Raw genomic sequence first — 19607 nt, forward strand, 5'->3', positions numbered from 1 at the left:
AAATGCAAGCTCACAATTTCTTGAACATATGTATTTTAGTTTTGTTTAACAGAATTTTTGATAAGGAAGAGATATCCCAAATTCTTTCCGGTCTTCATCCATCTCTGCAATTTTTAAAAAGGGTGACCCAAACCTTCCTGAAAACTACAGGGGAATTTCTGTCCTTAGTTCACTGCGGAAGCTATTCACTCAAATTCTTTACTTAAGACTTGCTAGTTGGGCTGAAAGAAATAATAAAATAAGCCGTTTCCAAGCTCGGTTTCTTGCTAATCTCTCCACCGTGGACCAAATCTTTACTCTCACTAGTGTTGCTAGACGCTTTATAGAGAAGAAAATAAATCTTTATGCATTTTTCGTTGATTTTAAAGCAGCCTTCGATACCATCAACCGAAGCTCATTATTATTAAAACTTTCATGCATCGGTCTATCAACAAAATTTCTAAAAATTTATGAGCAACTTCTCTCAAATACGACAGCTGTGGTTAAAAATGGCATGAACACGTCGAAACAATTTAGGTCAGAAACAGGTGTCCCACAGGGTTGCATTTTGAGTCCCTTGGTTTTCTCGCTCTTTATAAATGACATTGAGGATAATTTACCAGGTGGTGTTGTTTTTGGTGATCTAGTTATCAAGGTGCTCCTTTATGCGGATGACCTTGTTATTTTAACTGATAATCCTGTGACGCTTCAACTCCAAATTAACAAGTTAAAAAAATATTGTGATTTGTGGAACCTTCAAATAAATACTGCGAAGTCTAAGATCATGATATTCAGACACCATAATTGCAGTGCACGTAATGACCGTTCTTGGAAATTAAGCGGTTCAAATATGGAAGTAGTGAAGGACTTCAAATATCTAGGTTTCACAATAGAACATAATCTGAACTTTCGAAGTCATATAAGAGATAAATTCACTGCAGCAAAAGCAGCTATTAACTGTATGTGGTCAAATTTTTTCAATAACAAAAATATATATCCGGCTTCGAAATTTAAAGTGCTTGATTCAACCGTTAAAAGCTGCCTTTGCTATGGAAATGAAGTTTATGGCTACATGCAACTAGAAGAAATAGAAATTATCCAAAGATATTTCTTCAAGCGAATCTTTAGACTCCCATGTAAGACCCCCAATTATGCCATACACGTTGAGTCGGGACTACCACCAATGTTTTTAAAGAATCTACTCTTAAAAGCGAATGCAGACTATGTATGTATATAATCAAAGTCATGCAAAGATCTAACAATAATTTGCAGAAAGGGATTCTCCTAAAAGTGTTACGTTACAGATACACACCTTTTAAAGATTTGAGTGAGTTGGACTCAGAACATTACTTTCCTTTGACGTTTTGTTTGGATAATCTAGTTACGTGGAGGAATGAACTTTACGATTGTATTTCTGTTATAGATGACAACATTTTTCAGACATTTTTCAATCGGGCAAGGGAGTCCGAATCTAGATCATTATACAGTAAACTTAATTTCTCTTTGGGGGAAGCAAATTATTTTCGAACTGAGTTCACTTTTGTTGAGATAAGTCTGATATTTAAGGTTCGCACGGAGATGCTTGAGCTTAACTATAGACCTCACAGAAATGATATAAATCCTTACTGTACATTATGTAACCTCAATCAAATTGAAAATGTTTTCCACTTCCTAGCGTTATGTCCGATCTTACAAGAGATCCGGCGTTTCTACTTCAATAAGAGCTTCCTTTCGTTTGAGGACTGTCTTGGAGTTTTGAATGATGAGGGTGGTTGGAAACTTCTTATCCGTTTTTTCTCTGAAGCTGTTGCGTATAGAAATTCATTCGTGGACCATTACATTTTTTTAATGTATTTTTTATGTATCTAAATATCAATGATTAAACCTAAAAAGGTACCAATAAGCTTAACTATGCTAAACTAATATTTATTTTAAGATATATGTTAGTAGTTTTTGTTAAACTGAAAGCCTGTAACATTTGTCATTTTCAAATCAAATAAATCGTTCAATCTGGCATACTTAATCATAATCAGTATCTTAATCTTAAATTATTTTGTAAATTGTTAATTTTTATTTTATAACAGCAAAAAAATAACTTCTCTCTCAATGTTTAAAATTTAGATATAACCGGCAGACGGCTTAATAGCCATGCTTGTAAATCTCTGAAATGTAAGTGAGCCTGTATTTTTTTTTGTGAAGAAAAAATAAAGATAATAATAATAATAATAATAATAATAATAATAATAATAATAATAATAATAATAATAATAATAATAATAATAATAATAATAATAATAATAATAATAATAATAATAATAATAATAATAATAATAATAATAATAATAATAATAATAATAATAATAATAATAATAATAATAATAATAATAATAATAATAATAATAATAATAATAATAATAATAATAATAATAATAATAATAATAATAATAATAATAATAATAATAATAATAATAATAATAATAATAATAATAATAATAATAATAATAATAATAATAATAATAATAATAATAATTAGTCAAACGATTACTTTAAACCCTCATCACAAATAGTAAATCGGGACAAATATTTGAAATCACTAATTTATGATTTTGTTATGGTCACTTCAAAATGCAAAAGTTTGAGAAAGCAAATACGTTTTCCTATTTGAACTGTTCTTAAACTTTCCTTCTCTTTGAATCCGATCAACTTCAGTTGAAACTCTTCTTCGAGACGAGATAGTGTTACAGCCTTGTCTGCGCTGATATGCTGCTCTATCACAGCACAGGGAAGGATTATCGACTCAAGGGTGTCGAGGGCAAAAACAAATCCTAAGGAGAATGTTTGAGAGAATACATACCCTATAGAGCATCTTCACTGTCTAAAAGAAAGTACTTGGATATTTTCGTTTTATCCGCATCTGAGACGGCGGCGGGTGGTGATATACTGGGATTTTTTTTTTATGTTCGTATCGAAACGTTTGTTTAACCACTCAGTGACTGGATCCCATTCGTTCTTTTGGTGCTCGTATAGATCTTTACCTTCCTGAAAATCAATTTGATAAGTACCTACATAAGGCTAAAGTTTTTATCTTGCATTTCCAGATCCTTTAGTTCATTGCAGAGTATATTGAAAGTTCTGCGGCTCATTCTGAAATATTTTTTTCATCAATTCAAAATTTGACAGCCGGAAGGCGTTAATGTTCGGGTTTTTCGAAAACTTTTTGCCGATAACCCGGTTTTTGGTTTGGTGTGAAAAGCCTATAAGACACATCAGCCTTGAACTAGACCAATAAGTTACGTGGTGTATTTTCTTTTAATTCACTTGGTTAAAGAGTAATTTAAAATTTAGAGAAGAATGAAACAGTAAAAAGAAAAACAATAATAAATTATTTTATTACACTTAAAACTATCATTTATTTTTAACAACATAAGACATACGTAGGTACCTACACAACTTTAATTTCATATATCTAAAGTCAAAGAATCATACACGATATACAGGAGATTTATTCGATAAAATAGTTCTCTAGGAAACTTACATAGCTGTTTTGTTTGTTGGTAACAAAAGGAAAAATGCACTAACCTTGGTACTTATTCTAATTAATCTAAACTTATTACTTTCAGCGGATCAGCTTGAATTCTTACTGGTTGTTACTTTTTTGTAAACGTACGCCATTTTTACTCCAGAATGTTACTTGACATTTTACTTTCTTCCCTGAATTTTTCTGGAATACAGAACACGAATCAAATGGTGGGCAATATAAGTGCAGTGAAACAGCTGAATCTGTATGACTGGGATTTTCAACACGGTGTAAACCTAAGTTGTCTAAAAAATATAAAAAAAATTAATAAATAAATGTTTCAAAATAATATAATAAATAAATCCATTCAATTTTTAGAATACTTACCATTAATGTAACACACATCATTAAGACTCATTGTCGATTTTCCTTGCTCTTTCAATTCCTCTCCATTGAAATCCTCAACCGAATCCTCAATGCGTCCAATATCACTCACCGAACTATTAATGGCTTCGTCTGACTCAGGCATTTGATAACGCGTCTCCACCAATTCCCCTTGTAGGATTTTCATGAAGCAATGAGAGTCAGAATGATCGTGAATGGCAGACCCGTGACCTTCACCCCAACAAAGAATCATCAGATTGAATTTGCTGTTTCCAGCATCAACTAGATTGCGAGTGTATCTGAAAACAAAAATAACATTATATGGTTATAATCGGGTCAATAGGGCGTATGAGTGTTTTTTTTTTAATTTTTGATTTTTGCCGTCGACTTACTTATAACGATCGAATTTGGCAAATTTATGCCATTCTTTTATGTTTGACTTATAAGACAGCAGAATATGATTGACCATTTCAATGTTGACATAATTGGTTTCAAATTCTTTGTGTAGAGCTGATATTAGTTGTTGGAGATTGTCGATTGATGGACCATATTTTAATGGTTTTTCAATTCCACGAAAGTGTTGGGTAGCTTCGCGGAGGTAAATCTCTTGGATATTTTCTTTTTTGTCGGCTTTGGAGAGAGCCATTTTAAAAGCTGAACGAACCTGGAAAATTAAATGAGACAAGAGAATAATACATATTGGTCATTTTGTGCATTCTCAGGAATTTATAATATTCCAACTATTTCATAATAATATACAGATATATGTATATGTACATGTATATATATATAAGTGATTTTTAATAATTATGAACTTCTTTTTTGTTTTAATTCGATAAGATGCTGATTTGATTAAGATCTTTCCTGCGAGTATTTGATTTTAGTGCAATTTCTTGATTTAAAAAAAAAAACACATCTATGAACCTAAAGTATGAGTTAATAGTTGACAAAAGTATTTCAGGCCTTATTGTTTTTAATGGTATAGTTTTTGGTATGAAATATTAACTATACCTAAATGCATGCATGCAACGTCGGTTGACCAACATTTAAACAAAAAATCATCAACTATAAACACACTTGAACATATAATTATAAACATTCACTATGTGTCTAATTCAATTTTTGATACCTCATTAATTAAAAAAAATTGTTGAAACTTAATTTAAAAATATGATAAGAAGTAGAATACTATGTCTAATGCATCATCATGAAGTTAACGAGTGTAATCTTGATAATTTTTTCAATTCAAAATTTCAAGATTTTTGTGAAAAGCAGATTATTCCAGATTTTGTTAGGTTTTATTTTTTAATACAAATTTATAAAAAATAAATAAGAAATGTACTTATGTACAATTTACGTAATACATACATAAAATAGTATAGGTTACTCATTAATTAGATCAAACAGTTATGTGTTCATAATATTTTAAATAAGTTCCCGCTGAAATATGATTATCTACATACGTTTAATTTGTTTCAAAGTTCAAATATTCACTAGTTCTTCGATTTTATTTAATCATTTAAGTTCTTCTCCAATATTTTGGCAAATTAGAATTTTCAACTTTTAGTAGATTTTTTAGATTGATTTTATCTAAACATACATTTTGAACAATAATTTGGTTAATACATTCCATACGATGCATGGCATTGCCGTCTGCCTGATTGACAACTAAAAGTATAGCTTTATATAGACTAAAAAAAGAAAGTGCAGTTTAAGATTAAAACGCTTCATTTAAAATTTGATATCTATAATTAAGTGCTGTTTTGCAATATGCATATAACTTTGCAACTTCCAATTCTTGTAGAAGGCCTATGAGTTCAGTATTTGAAAGAAAGTCACTGCCTAGGATAAGTCTTCTTACTTCTCTCAGTATCGCACATCGTCCAACAAAATGAAAAACATCCTCGCGCTTATTCAAGTTGAACAGGTTGCACAAAATCGATAAGTCATCGCGGTTAGGAATGCAATTCAGATTAAGGAGTTTTCCTCTTAGGCGGAACATGCACGAAATTGTTCGATGGTATACTTGTCTTGAAAGTAGTTTTTTTTTCCGGAATTTGTAGTTTAGTCTGCTGTATATCATGCTGTGCAGTGAGCTTTTGGCTTGCTCCGTGTATTGTTCTCTTGAGGCTTCTTCCAGACGAGCTATTAGGCGATATAAAGTTGGTTTCCAAGAGGAAAGGTTACTGTAGTTTGAACATGATCATGTAGTTTGGCGTACTCGAAGGAAGGTGGAAAGCCCATTTAGTGTAAAATCAAAGCAGTTTTTCTACTTGTTCATATTTCCGACCTCCCCAAGCTTGTGCCGCATAAAACATAACTAATTTTGATACAGCTTCGAAGACCCTGAATTTACTAGAATGCGTAATTTTCTTATTATTAAAACATTGCTTCCATGCTACGTTTATAGCTGTTTTCACCTTAACAAGTTTGTCAGTGAGATGTTTTTCCATGCTGAAGTTCTTAGTAAAGCAGACTCCTAGATATTTGTAATCTTTCACCAACTCTACTCTTTCACCATTATAGTGCCATTGCTCACTTGCATCCGATCTTCCTCCGCCATTCTTTAAAACCATCACTTTAAAATTAAATTAAATTGGGTGGCGCAACAGTCCGTTTAAGAAATAGGGCCTAGTGACTGACAACTCTCAACCATTCCTGAGTGCGAGTGCTGCTGTCAGGGATGGAAGGGACCTACGGTTTAAAGCCGAATCCGAAATTTGAGAAAACACTTTTCATGACAAGAATTACTGGAGAATTTGTCAAATCCTCGCAAGAGGCAGTACCCGGAAAAATTATTTTTTTTTTTAAATTAAGGTGGCACAGGCAGTGATTGAACCCAAGACCCCTTGCATGACAGTCCAATACACTAACCATCATGCCACGGGTACTACATCCTTTGGATTTACTTAAATTTACCACTAGGTTCCACCTTTTACAATATTCAACAAGCTTATTTACCATTAGCTGAAGGGACTGCGGTGTTTACGCGAGTAGGACAATCTAATGAGCATTGGCCATTCCACACTGATGCTTTGGTAGTCCTGTATAAATTTTCCAGTACTGCACCGAACTTAAGCGACATTCCTAACTGGTAAAGCTTGTAAAATAGGGCACTGCGATCGTTTCGTTCTGTACTCCGATGTATGGAGCCTCAAGCGATACGAGAAAGAACTGGAAAAATCTAGTGATCGTTGAACCAAATCTACAGCCACTGGCGAATAAAAGTGTAATAAAGTACCTTGGCATCTGGTTGGATCAGTATTTGTATTTCGACGGACATATGAGTGCTCTGGCCAGAGCTAGGAAAGCCTCTGCCCTGACAAAACAGTTGTTTTTTAGCAGCCGTGTTGACAGCAGGGTGAAGATGATTTGCTTCATGGCCCTTATCCGGCCGCTGATTGCCTATAGGAATGGTTCAACGTTGCCCCATCTCAAATGGAAAAGATTAGGGTGTTTGAGAGACAATGTCTGCGAGCGAAGTTGATTGGGCTTAACAGAACACCAGAGTTGGAGTACAAACATTACTATTCCAACCAAGATCTATACAACAAAGCCAACATAAACAGAATAGATAATTTCTTGCTGAAGCTTGGTAGGGGTCACATTGTTATTGCGATGTCGTCGACTAACAGCTTAATTTTAAGGACTTACAGTACGTTTATATATACAGTATTGGACAAAGCAATAGAACTAATTTTAATTTGTTAGGTTTTTTTTTTAAAACAACTCAAATATTTAAAGCCTCATTCATAAATAATTTACATTTTATTATTTCTTGAACTACAACGAATACAATTATAATCACACTAATCTAAAGAAAATAAATAATAAATTCTTTAAAAAAAAAGTATTACAAAAGGAATAGTTGCAAAGTAGTGGAACAAACAATAGGACCGTTGTAAAGAATGTTCACAAACTGTTACAACATGCCATAATTTATAACCGTGTAGTCAATGCTACAACCTTTGTATTTGAAGTATTTACACATGTTTTAGCTTACAAATACAAATTGTTATATAAATTCAGTGTTCAAAAGGCAAAAGCTCTTAAGTCTATTTTAATAGTTTGAAAAAAAAAATAAGAAAAATATGAAGATAAATTTTTCAGTAATTTTGCCATATCTTCTATTAAATTCTCATGTCACAGTGTTAGTTGTTATACTCCTCCGAAACGGCTTAACCAATTTTAATGAAATTTTGCATACACTCGTACATTCGGTAGGTCTGAGAATAGGTTTTTATTTTTTTAGATTCCTAAGTGGTGTTGTTTAATTGCAACAACATCGTACACGGTGCAACGATCTTACAATAGTATTTAGTGACGCTATGTGCAATGAAGCATTGATTTCTTTTGAGGTTCTTTGCGTACTTGTTGCCATTTAGTCATTTCGGTATGCATTCACCAAATCGAAATGCATCTTATTTAAAGACACTGAATTGAATCGTGGACTACAATACAATACTGTAGAAATGGCAGCGATAGTCGCTCGCAATGTCCCACTAAAGAATGAAGAACCATTTATGACCACATCATGCTCCCAGTTCCGGCAGGACAAGGTGGATTCTTTTTTTGGATGCACCAGGTGGAACTGGCAAAACATTCCTTATTTTTCTAATTCTTGATAAAATACGATCAAATAATGGTATAGCTGTTGAATCTTCTGATGTTGTGGCAACTTTATCGGATCGAGTCAGAACAGCTCATTCAGTATTTAAACCGCCACCAAATATTCAAAATAACCCAGAAACGATGTGCAATATAAAAAACAATCATTCACAGTGCTGAAAAAGTGTCAAATTATCATCTGGGATGAATGCACTATGGCACACAAACATTCGCTTGAGGCGTTGAATAGGACATTAAAAGATATAAAAAACAACGACAAACTATTTCGCGGCACTCTGTTACTCCTTTTAGGTGGGTTTATACAAAACACTGCCCGTTATTTACGTACGCTAAGATCAACGCGTGCTTAAAATCATCGCCACTGTGGTGTTATATTGAAAAAAAAAAATTGAAAGTAATTATGCGTGTTCAAATGCTTCAAGATCCATCAGCAGAAATATTCTCAAAACAACTTTTGGATTCAAGCGACGAAAAAGTTATTACAGATGAAACTTGATGAATAAAACTACCGATCGATTTCTGCACAATTATTGATTCACAAGATGCTCTTATTGATCAGAAACTTCCTGATGCACACAGAATATATACAAATTATGAGTGGCTGGCAGAAAGGGCAATTTTAGCAGCAAAAAATGTGGATGTCAAGAAATTAAATCTCAAGATACAACATTTGTTACCAAGAGACTTGGTGTCATACAAATCTATTGATACAGTTTGTGATTCTCCCAAAGCTTAAAATTATCCAACTGAGTTTCTTGAATTCATTGGATATACCAGGCATGCCATCGCATAACTTACAACTGAAGGTTGGATCTCCGGTAATTTTGCTTCGTCGTTTGAACCCACCACGGCTGTGCAACGGCACGTGATTAGTTATTAAAAAATTACTAAAAAAATATTATGGAAGCCATAATTCTAAACGGTAAATTCCGAGGTGAAAATATATTATTACCGCGAATCCCTATTATACCCATAGATGTGCCAATTCAATTCAAACGTCTTCAATTTCCAATTTGATTGGCATTTGCAATGACTATCAATCAGTCTCAAGGCCAAACGATGTCTGTCTGCGGCTTAGATTTGAGCACTTCATGTTTTTGATACGGACAATAATATGTGGCGTGCTCTCGAGTGGGCAAACCATCTATTTTGTTTGTATTGGTGAGAGATGGGATCACAAAAAATATTGTACACTCTGTTGCATTAATAGATTGATATTGTTTTTTTATATTTTTGTTTTTTTGTTATATTTTTGTTATATACCACATCCTTACACACTTGCAATAAAGTACATATTTATTTCTATCAAACTATTCTCTAGAAATTATTTATAAGAGAAAACAACGTCTGTCGGGTCAGCTAGTAATTATGTAAATATTAAAATTAAATTTTGATAAGTGGAGTATTTAATACATTTATTAATGTTTTTAAGACTTTAGTGGTTTTACCAAAACAACTTTTACAGTTTTTTATTTACTAAGTAACCTAAGTTGTTCTTAGGTCGATTAAACCGTTATTGTGTTTTTATTTTTATTTATTAAATATGTTTTAAGTCAATATAAGAAATTTAGACTCAAGAAAAGTTTTGTGGTAAAAGATCTTAAGTTGACATAAGCAATTTTACTTTTTTTATTAATATCGAACATAAATCTTACCTAAGATATTTTACCAAAATCATTTATGTCTATTATCTGATAAACTAAATAAAATGATACATAAGACGAATTATCCCCTACTTAAGTTGTTTTTACCTTTTGCAAGGAAAACAAATTTCTTCAATATAAGGACAATATCTACAAAAAAATGTTTGATATGCCAGTGGGCAACCAATTATCTCCGACTATTGCAGATCTGGTTTTGGACCACGTTTTAGATGAATGTTTAAATAACACTGAAGAAAAACCTGCGTTCATAGAAAAATATATTGACAACATATTTGCCATAATGGATAAAAGAAACATAGACAAAGTACCAAAAAATCTAAATGGATTCCACCCAATAATTCAATTCACAATTGAAAATAAGTTTAACAAAACAATGTCGTTTTTAGATGTAAAGATCTACCGTGATGAAAATCATTTGCTTTACAACTGGTATCAAAAACCAAAAGTGTCTGAAATACTAGTTAGTTTCCGATCAAACGAAGCAAGGTATATTATCGTTAATACTGCGTCCAACCTCGTGAATAAAATTTTCAAAATTAGTGATGTACGATTCCACGTCGCCAACGAGAAAAAAGTTATTAATATCTTAAGTGATAATGGTTATCCTTCTACCATAATTCGAAGTCTCCTTTTAAAACACAAAATGCAAACATCACGAGAAAATATTGTTAAACCCGTTGGAACGCACCGCAAGACCATGGTTTACGTCCCAACTTTATCCAACAACTTCAAAAAAATTGCCTTGCTTTGAAATCAAACAAAACCCTTGACCATTGTTTTACTTATCTCAAGATGAAACCTTTTAAGGACAAACTAACAGATGTGATCTACAAACTTTACTGCAATGGTAAATAAAATGAACCGTGAATGAACTTCTTAGACAACGCATCTCGAATCAAAAGTCCGAAATAAAACTAAAAAAATTTGAGAAGACAGCCTTGGCCAGTCACAGAATTGTAAGCGGTGATTCTCAAAACTTTGAAGGCGTGGAAATTCTCAAGATAGAGAAACATGTTTCAAAACGATACACGTTAGAAACATTACATATTCTCAATAACAAAAACAATATGAACCGAAAACCGAATTTTTGCTTTATTCAATTTAGACTTAACTTCATTCTTCGTAGAGCTAATTATATTTATAGTTTTATTTATAATTTATATTGATTAATATAATTAATATTAAAATTGTTTTTCCTATTTCTCTTGAGTGAGTAAACTTTATTGTATTTGTATCCCATCGAAATAAGATTATTTGTATATATGTATATTTTTTTGTGTTAATAAATTTCCCTGAAAAAGGCAACAATCCCTGCCGAAACGATGGGAAAGTTAAAGTAACTTAATTGTTTCATTGCAAAAACTGCAACCACCAAAAAAATAAATTAACTCAATATTTTACAAAAGGTCATAACTTTTTTGTTTTAAAAGATTTATCAAAATATAAAATAAATAAGAAATTGAGTTTATAGAGAGAACATATAAACAAAAGGATACATCTAAAACCACTTAAGTCGACTTAAGATCCTTTACATTTTGAGCACAGAATTATAGAATATATGGTGCTAGATCAATTTCAATAGATATCATGACGTTCTCCGACTTAAGCCGCAAATTGCAAAACATTAAATACTGTAAAATAAAGAATATTTTCTATTTAATTTGCCATATAGGAGTAAATACTAGTTCATACTTCTTTTATGGAAAAACTGCATAGATCATATAATAAAAACACCTTCCACATCAATATATACTTTAAAATTAGTTAGTATGAAATGATCACGCTTCTGGGTATTCTCAAGACGCCTCTCATATTTATATTAAATGTGTAAAAGGCTTTCATAAAATACAACAATACTAGTCGGTGGTACACAAAAGAAAGTGCTAAGATTCAATTTTTACATGATTTTTTTGATACGATGTATTTGGGTTCATTATTTTGTTGAAAATAAGTTGGGAACTAAAGGGTGATTTTTTAGCTATTATCATTTTGGCAACACTGGTTTAAACAGCTGACGCACGTTTCGTGTTTTGTTTCACTGTCAAACACCTTCAGTTTGGTCTATAATCTAACCATGAATCGTCTTACAAACGAACGAAGCTTGCAAATTATTGAATTTTATTATCAAAATGCGTGCTCTGTTAAGAAAGTTTATTGCGCGCTTCTTCCATTTTCATTGTGTTCAGCGACGAAGCTCATTTTTGTCTCAATGGGTACGTAAATAAGCAGAATTGTTGATTTTGGAGTGAATATCAGCCAGAAGCATTGGAAAAGCTACCAATGCATCCAGAAAAAGTCACGCTTTGATGCGGTTTATGGGCTGTTGGCATCGTTGGACCGTACTTCTTCAAAGATGATGCGAATCGTAACATAACTGTGAATGGTGAGCGCTACAGGAGATGATATGATATCCAACTTTTGGTGCCCAAAATGCAAGAGCTTGACTTGCATGACATGTGGTTTTAACACGACGAACGGTGCCACACAGCACACAATAGACTTATTGAGAGGGGAGTTCGGTAAACATTTTATTTCACCTTCGGGACCGGTCAAGATCGTGCTATTTAACGTCCTTAGACTATTTTTTGCGAGGCTTTGTTAAAGCTCATGTCTATATAGAAAAGCCCGAAATAATCTTTAAAAATTAAATTATATGGACCGTACTATCGATTCAAATAAAGATTTCATCCATTTTTCTGAATTTTATGTGTTTTTTTGTTTAAACTATCCTATAGCTTTTAAAAAATCAGCCTATAGTATTGAATTGCGAAATAATTATTATTGCTATAAGGTCTTGAAGCTCAGAGCACGTTCATCGTCGCGTCGCTGCAGAAATAGTCAACAAACATCTGATAATAAACGTCTGATGACAATATTACCCAAAAATCTCGAAGTGCTGAAAAACCTAAAAGCCTAAAATAATTTTGTAGCAAGATAAACAAATATTAAGAAAAACCTCAGTAAACTAGAATGATAAGTTTATGCCGATAACTGTGTAAGTAAATTATACTTAAAATACTTGAAATAGTTGCAAAACAAAAGTGTTGGTAATAAATGTAAAAACTAAGCTGTTTAATAAATTGGCAATATTCTTCAAAGTGGTTTTGTTCACTTCTTTGCAACATCTTCTTTTTTTAAGAATAAAGTTTTTTTTTCTTGACTATTTTATAGCAGTTCAATGAATATGTGAGCTTTCTTAAGAAGTTGTAACACATTAAATGTGGCCTTATTGTTTTGTCCATCGCTGTATATATATGACATGGTTATTGTATAAAATGTTAGACTTGAACAAATTTCCGGGTTTACATAAAAAAAATCTGGAAAACCGATTTCAAAAATAGTTAGCATTTATATTTAACTCAGTCTAAACTTTTATTTGATAATATCAAATATATTCTCTTTTAAATAATGTTAGCACTGTTGAATTAAAAATTAAATATTGCATTTAAAGTTAACACATTCCATTTATTTATCTAAGATTAGACCAATTTCTATTTTATAACTAAAATGTTATTAGTGATTTTTTGAAACTGTAGTAAGTTTAAAACACTGTTTATGCTAATTGGCATTTTTGGGAACAGATGATCAAAACTATTATTTGATCTTTCCATTATTGATATATTTGATTAAAACCGCGATTTATTCTATTCCCTAAATAAAGTTATCTAGGTACATATTCGTACACACCTTATCAAGAACATGTCATACTATCATGCATCATGGAAATTTACATGAACTTATAATTAAATTTAAGCTTGCATAATGCACACGTTTACTTACTTAAAATTGTTGTATCCTTAAAATGATTAGAATTCAAATTTATCCTTTAAACTATTTCGGTAGTGTTGAATATTGTTTTATTTTCTTGCAATTTAACAAAAACGAAATTCAACTTTTTGAATGTAAAACTTCTTGAATTTGAAAAAGTAAAAATTTAAAACTCTCTATCGAACGATTTGGTGATTAATGAAATTGATTGAGATTTTTAAAACACGATGATCTTCGAATGGGATGTTTTCTCGCTCATACGTAAGTCTTATTTTTCGAATTTCTGAACTTGTTATCTCCTCTCGATGGAACAAAAAAATTAAATAAAATATTTTAATCTTCGTTCGCAAATATACGGGAGAAAATAATTTCCATGTCGTCTTTCGAATATATGAATATACTCGTAAATTTAATACGTAGGTTGTGGTGTATATGTTTATATGTATGTACAGTTTGAAATGAAATCATGTGTAAATTACGCATTTTTATTTATTTTAAATAATAATATTAGAATTATGTACATTTTTCCGAATAAGGTATTATCAAGCCTGGGAAATATCTACAGTTTATACGGTACCGGTATATGATTATTTACGTGTTTTTAAAAAGTTATATTGATTTGGAATAATCTAGATTTATGTAAATAAAATGTTATCTTTAATTTAATAACAATAATTGTTATTGTCATTTTACGAAATCATATTCTACAATGCGGATCATTAAGTTACGTATAGTTACTTTGAGAAATCTTAATTCCGGATTTTAGAAAATAAAGTACAAAATAGAACAACCTAAGTGTTCATCTCAACGCGATAGTGAACACTTTAAAACAAATATATAAACGGCTCTCATAAAGACACAAAAAAAGAAAAGATGCTAAAACTTAACACAGCACTAATAAGGGGATTAATTAACATTGGGGAATTCATGACTTTAAAATGCACAAAAGTGCAGTATGAAGAAATGGCAGAACAATAGCGAAATGTTATGTATGTTATGTAAGTTACTTCTTCAGACCTTAGAAATATTTATTGATTACCATTAAAGGACAAGTATTGATGCACGACTTCTGCTTATGTCTCAACATGCCTACTGGCAAATTGGTGGAAACGGCGTTACACACCTTAGTACTCACCACCATCGAATACTACCTCCAAAATAGAGAGTTCACTATGGTTGCTTTCCTTGACATTGAAAAGGTGCTTTTAACATCGTGGCAGAGGGAACCCGCAAGGTGGTGTTCAATCCCCTCTCCTCTGGGACCTGGTGGTAAATATAATCCTAAGAGCCCGTTCACACTATCCCGAATCAGCGGTTTTGCCGTATCGTCGATTTTACTGTAAAAGCCAGTGCCAATATAATTTAAATGAGTTTATTCAGACGATACGGCATTTAACGTAAAATTATCGATTAGGTCGATTTTGTCATTCGGTTTTGTCTCTGCAAATAGTTTTCGGTTGTACGATAAAAAAAACGATTCGGCTTATCGTGGTAATGTATTTATAGACAGTGCGTTCAGACGATTCGATATTTTGACCAATAATTCGTCATTTTTCGTCTGAGTTACTGTCGAATAATTTATTGCTAGTATATAGTCGTTTTTGTGTACGAGTACGAGTACAGTGTAGGGTTGAGTACGGTGTACGGTTAAATTACCGTACCGTCTGAACACTCCAACCAAAAGACACCGAATCTAGAAAATATCCTATACGGTGAAAATATCGAATCGTGTGAACGGGCTCTAACTGGTCTGGATGCGGAGGGTTTTAGAGTGATTGCCTACGCGGATGACGTTGCTATAGCAGTTTCAGGAAAGCATCAACATTAAAAGAACTTTAACAAAACGCCTTAGACAAACTAATACTTTGGGCTGATCGGTGTGGACTGGGTGTGAACTCACACAAACTGATTTAACCGATTTAAACCCTCCCTATATTAAAGGTATCCATTTAAAATTCTCAGACGAGGCTAAGTATCTGGATCTTAAACATAAATATAAAAAAGAGTAAAAAAAGCTACTGTAGCCATCTTGTCTAGCAAAAAAGCTATTGATAAGGAATGGGATTTACAACTCCGAATTACGTATTGGATTTACACATTAGTAATAAGACCGATTTTACTCTACGGTGTGGCAGTATCGTGAACTGCTTTGGAAAAAGCTACCGCAACAAACTAAATAAGGTCCAACGTTCAGCTTACACATATATAAGCATATCACTTCTCACGACCCCCATCTGCGGCACTGGACACCCTACTCTACCTAACACCTTTTGATGTATTTAGCAAACAAATAGCCGCAAGCTCTGCTTCATTGCATTGGATTAAAACTAACATTGGCCATTCCGTAGTTCTTAGTTGGGGTACTACACCGTACCCCAACTGCAATTCGATAGAAACTTTCAGATTTCTATACCTTCCAGATATTTGTGGGAGGGTAAGGCATTTCTTGAAGACGAGTCAATCCACTTTTATACAGATGGTTGAAAAACAAATAAAGTGGTTGCTAGAGGCGTGTACTTTGAACGATTGAAATTAAGTTTTTCATAACACCTTCTCAATCATTGTAGTGTGTACCAGGGGGATCTTTTGCCGATAAAAGAAGTCTTGTGATCTAATATCCGTATTTTCTCAGTTAGCTACAGGCCACTATCAAATCTCTTGACTCCGTCTTTACGAACTCTTTATAGTCCATAAATGTCGATCATCTCTAATGGAGATGGCACAACTGTTTAAAATGTACCTTAGCTGGGAGCCAGGGCTTAGGTACATTCCAGAAAGTTGTGTGGCAAATGAACTCACCAGAATAACATCACCACGTGTCAGGTCAGGACAAATATTAGGCCTACACTGGATTTAAGTCCCTCAAGTTGTTTGCTGTCTCTAAGCAGATGGACTTAAGGTCCTCAAGTTGTTTGCTGTCTCTAAGCAGATTGCATATAATGTCGATAAATAAGTTAATAAATAATCGGTGTCTTTACCGGGCACTGTCTAATAGGAAAGCACGCCATGCGACTAGGCGTATTCTCAAATGACTTTGGCAGAAGCTGTATGAATAAGAAAGAGTAGGAACTAGTTAAACTGACCTAAGTGTTTCCTACTTCATCCAGCAATAATTATAGAAGTATTGTTGATCATACAACACATTTATTTTTATGAAAAAAAAAAGATTCTTCAAAAAATGCTACACAAAATTGGTAAAAACTGATGTGTGATTAAAATATTTCGAAAGTAGATAAGGGTATTTACTTCCAATTTTTTGAATTTGATTCAAAATTGTGGTTTTTACGTAAGATAATGTTTTTAGAAAAATCCAATCAATGCTTCTTTATAAGAAATAAAACTTTTAAAAACTATAAATTTATACTAAATTTGAACGTTTTTAATACATTTCTTTGAAATTATTTCATTGAATCATCTTATGGCAGTTAAAAAATGGCTCCTAGAAATTGTTTTTAGAGTGACATTTAAAAAAGTGCTTCTATTCAGTTGAACTGTATATTTGAGGTACCTATAAACAGTAACTAATTGAAATACTACGATTCTAAACATTTTAACTTTTCTTATCAACTTCCATTTGATGACCTGGAATATGCTATTGAAAATGACCTCGATTAGCTTTTTCAATCTTTCCCATATGCATTCGAGAACAAGTGTGTAGAGATTGGAGAATTCCTTGTACACATGTACATGCTATAGGTATAGGTTTGTATATATTTACATATGTAAAATATTATCAACACATTTTATTTTGTTATAAGATTATTTGATGCAAATTGCTTGTTAAACAATTCTTTACAATCAAATTCTATGATATAATTCGTACAAAATGATTAATAAATATTTAAGATTATACGTGCAGTTTTTTAGTTGTACTCGTTCATACATGAGATGAGATGAAACCTTTCCTTTTTACGCATTAGTTTGTTAATTAATAGTATAATAACTATAAGGTCAAGAAAAGACTTTAATTTATTAACGAAAAATATGTTAAAATGACTACAAGAGGCTTAAACCATAAGCTGAACTTTGTATTCCATCAAAACAACTATATCTGTGATGGGTGAGTTGGCTTTTAAACAGTTCTTTTAATAATTATATTCTGCATTAGACTGACTTCATCGAAAAATCATCAAAAAAGGTAGTGTGCGTAAAAGAGGGACGAAAATTAACTTTAAAGTATATAAAATATAAATCTACTCATTTGAAATTTTGCCCAATGTGAAAATTAAGCCCATAAAACCAATGTTAAAACTTGTAACTGTTATTTTCTTTAAAAGTGTGGTTTTCAATCTTGCAATAATTTTTTTGGAGTTGACTGAATGGACTTTCTCCTGAACAACGCTTGTAAATCATACATCAATACGAACTGTGTGCATCCCTTTTATGAAAGATTTTACAGAAGGATCTGGGTTTGCAGGCTTAAAAAATCCAACTCATGCAATAATTGGAGAAAGACCATAATCTCCAAGTCAATTTTGAGAAGTGCGTCGTTACATCCTCAAAAAGTCTGATTGGTGTGGGATGGAAGTTAGGGAATCAGTTCATTGATCCATCCTTCAAAAATTAAACCAGCTATTATGCTACAATCAATAGAAACCGCTATAGGGTCATGATTCATGACTCATGCCTAAATTAAAGGATGATGATGTCGACAACCTTTGATCCCAACAAAACTCTTACAACTAAAGACACAACTTAAGGCTCAAATTTTATTACTTAATTAGTTACTTTGGCTGTCTTAAAATCGTAGAACATGATTGTATTAAACAAATTATCTTTCCACCGTTTTTTTCTGATTTTTGGACAGCTAGCGGTGATCGAGGTCGGAAACTTAGATTATAAATAAACCCAAAATCATTAATAAGTAACCAAAAAATCAGAACTACCTATACAATAGACGTATGGTCTGATGTATAAAGTAATTAAACTATATAATTTAAAGTAAACATTGAAGAATGGGTTAAGAAGGCTCGCATTGCCATTTAGGACTGTAGAAAAACTTTTGGTAAAAAGTGGTGCCTTCAATAGAAGATAATTTTGTGGACGTACACAGCCACTGTACGTCCTATTTCGTCATATGGTGGCTTGCGCTTAATAAGAACTACATTATCGAGAAACAAAAGAAGGTTCATAAAATAGATAGTGTCGACCCCAGAAGGACTCTTTGATCCTGCCCAACAGATGCCTTAAATGTTATTTTGCACCTCCTACCAGTAGACCTACATATATAATAGGTATAGTGCAGCGCTCTAAGGTTTAAAGAATAAACCCTATAGGCATGGCAACACTAACGAATTGATTCCGGCGGATACTTTTGCGGCAGACACCGACTACAGCGCTCCTGCCTTGAACCTTATTAAGGAGATGGATGGAGTGTGGAGTTAGGTCGGGAATCATTCTTTAATGTCTTCAAGACTTTTCGGCTACCTGATTGTGCCAGTTTATTTCGAGCGGAATTACTAGCAATAAGAGAAACATGCAAAATACTCAAATTAAACTTAAACCAAAAAAGGAACAACCGCTTTCTGTACTGACAGCCAGGCGGCTATTATGGCTATCAATTCCACTAAAACATCCTCTGTACTAGTCCAGCCTCGTTCTATCCAACTTTTATGCAGACCCATATATAGTCAGGGTCACTGCAATATGTATCGCACATTGGTCCA

At 32.5% G+C, this 19607-nt stretch overlaps 2 protein-coding genes across 2 annotated transcripts in view; one reads left to right on the forward strand and one right to left on the reverse strand.

Annotated features, from left to right (window-relative positions):
- Positions 1-3339: 3339 nt before the first annotated feature.
- LOC129952488 (cysteine dioxygenase type 1) lies at positions 3340-14150 on the reverse strand. Its single transcript, XM_056065079.1, has 4 exons — positions 13954-14150; positions 4273-4544; positions 3884-4179; positions 3340-3801 (listed from the first exon to the last, which is right to left on the reverse strand). The coding sequence occupies exons 2-4, from the start codon at positions 4524-4526 to the stop codon at positions 3617-3619; spliced, it is 735 nt and encodes a 244-aa protein (XP_055921054.1). The 5' UTR covers positions 4527-4544; positions 13954-14150; the 3' UTR covers positions 3340-3616.
- Positions 14151-17834: 3684 nt separating this feature from the next.
- LOC129950328 (32 kDa beta-galactoside-binding lectin) overlaps positions 17835-19607 on the forward strand; it is a 64626-nt gene continuing 62853 nt past the window's right edge. The window contains exon 1 of the mRNA XM_056062224.1: positions 17835-18001. Within this exon, the coding sequence (XP_055918199.1) occupies positions 17934-18001 (68 nt within the window). The 5' untranslated portion in view covers positions 17835-17933. The remainder of the gene's footprint in view (positions 18002-19607) is intronic.

Source organism: Eupeodes corollae, chromosome 3 (assembly GCF_945859685.1).
Source record: "Eupeodes corollae chromosome 3, idEupCoro1.1, whole genome shotgun sequence".
In the NCBI taxonomy this organism is placed as follows: Eukaryota; Metazoa; Arthropoda; class Insecta; order Diptera; family Syrphidae; genus Eupeodes; species Eupeodes corollae.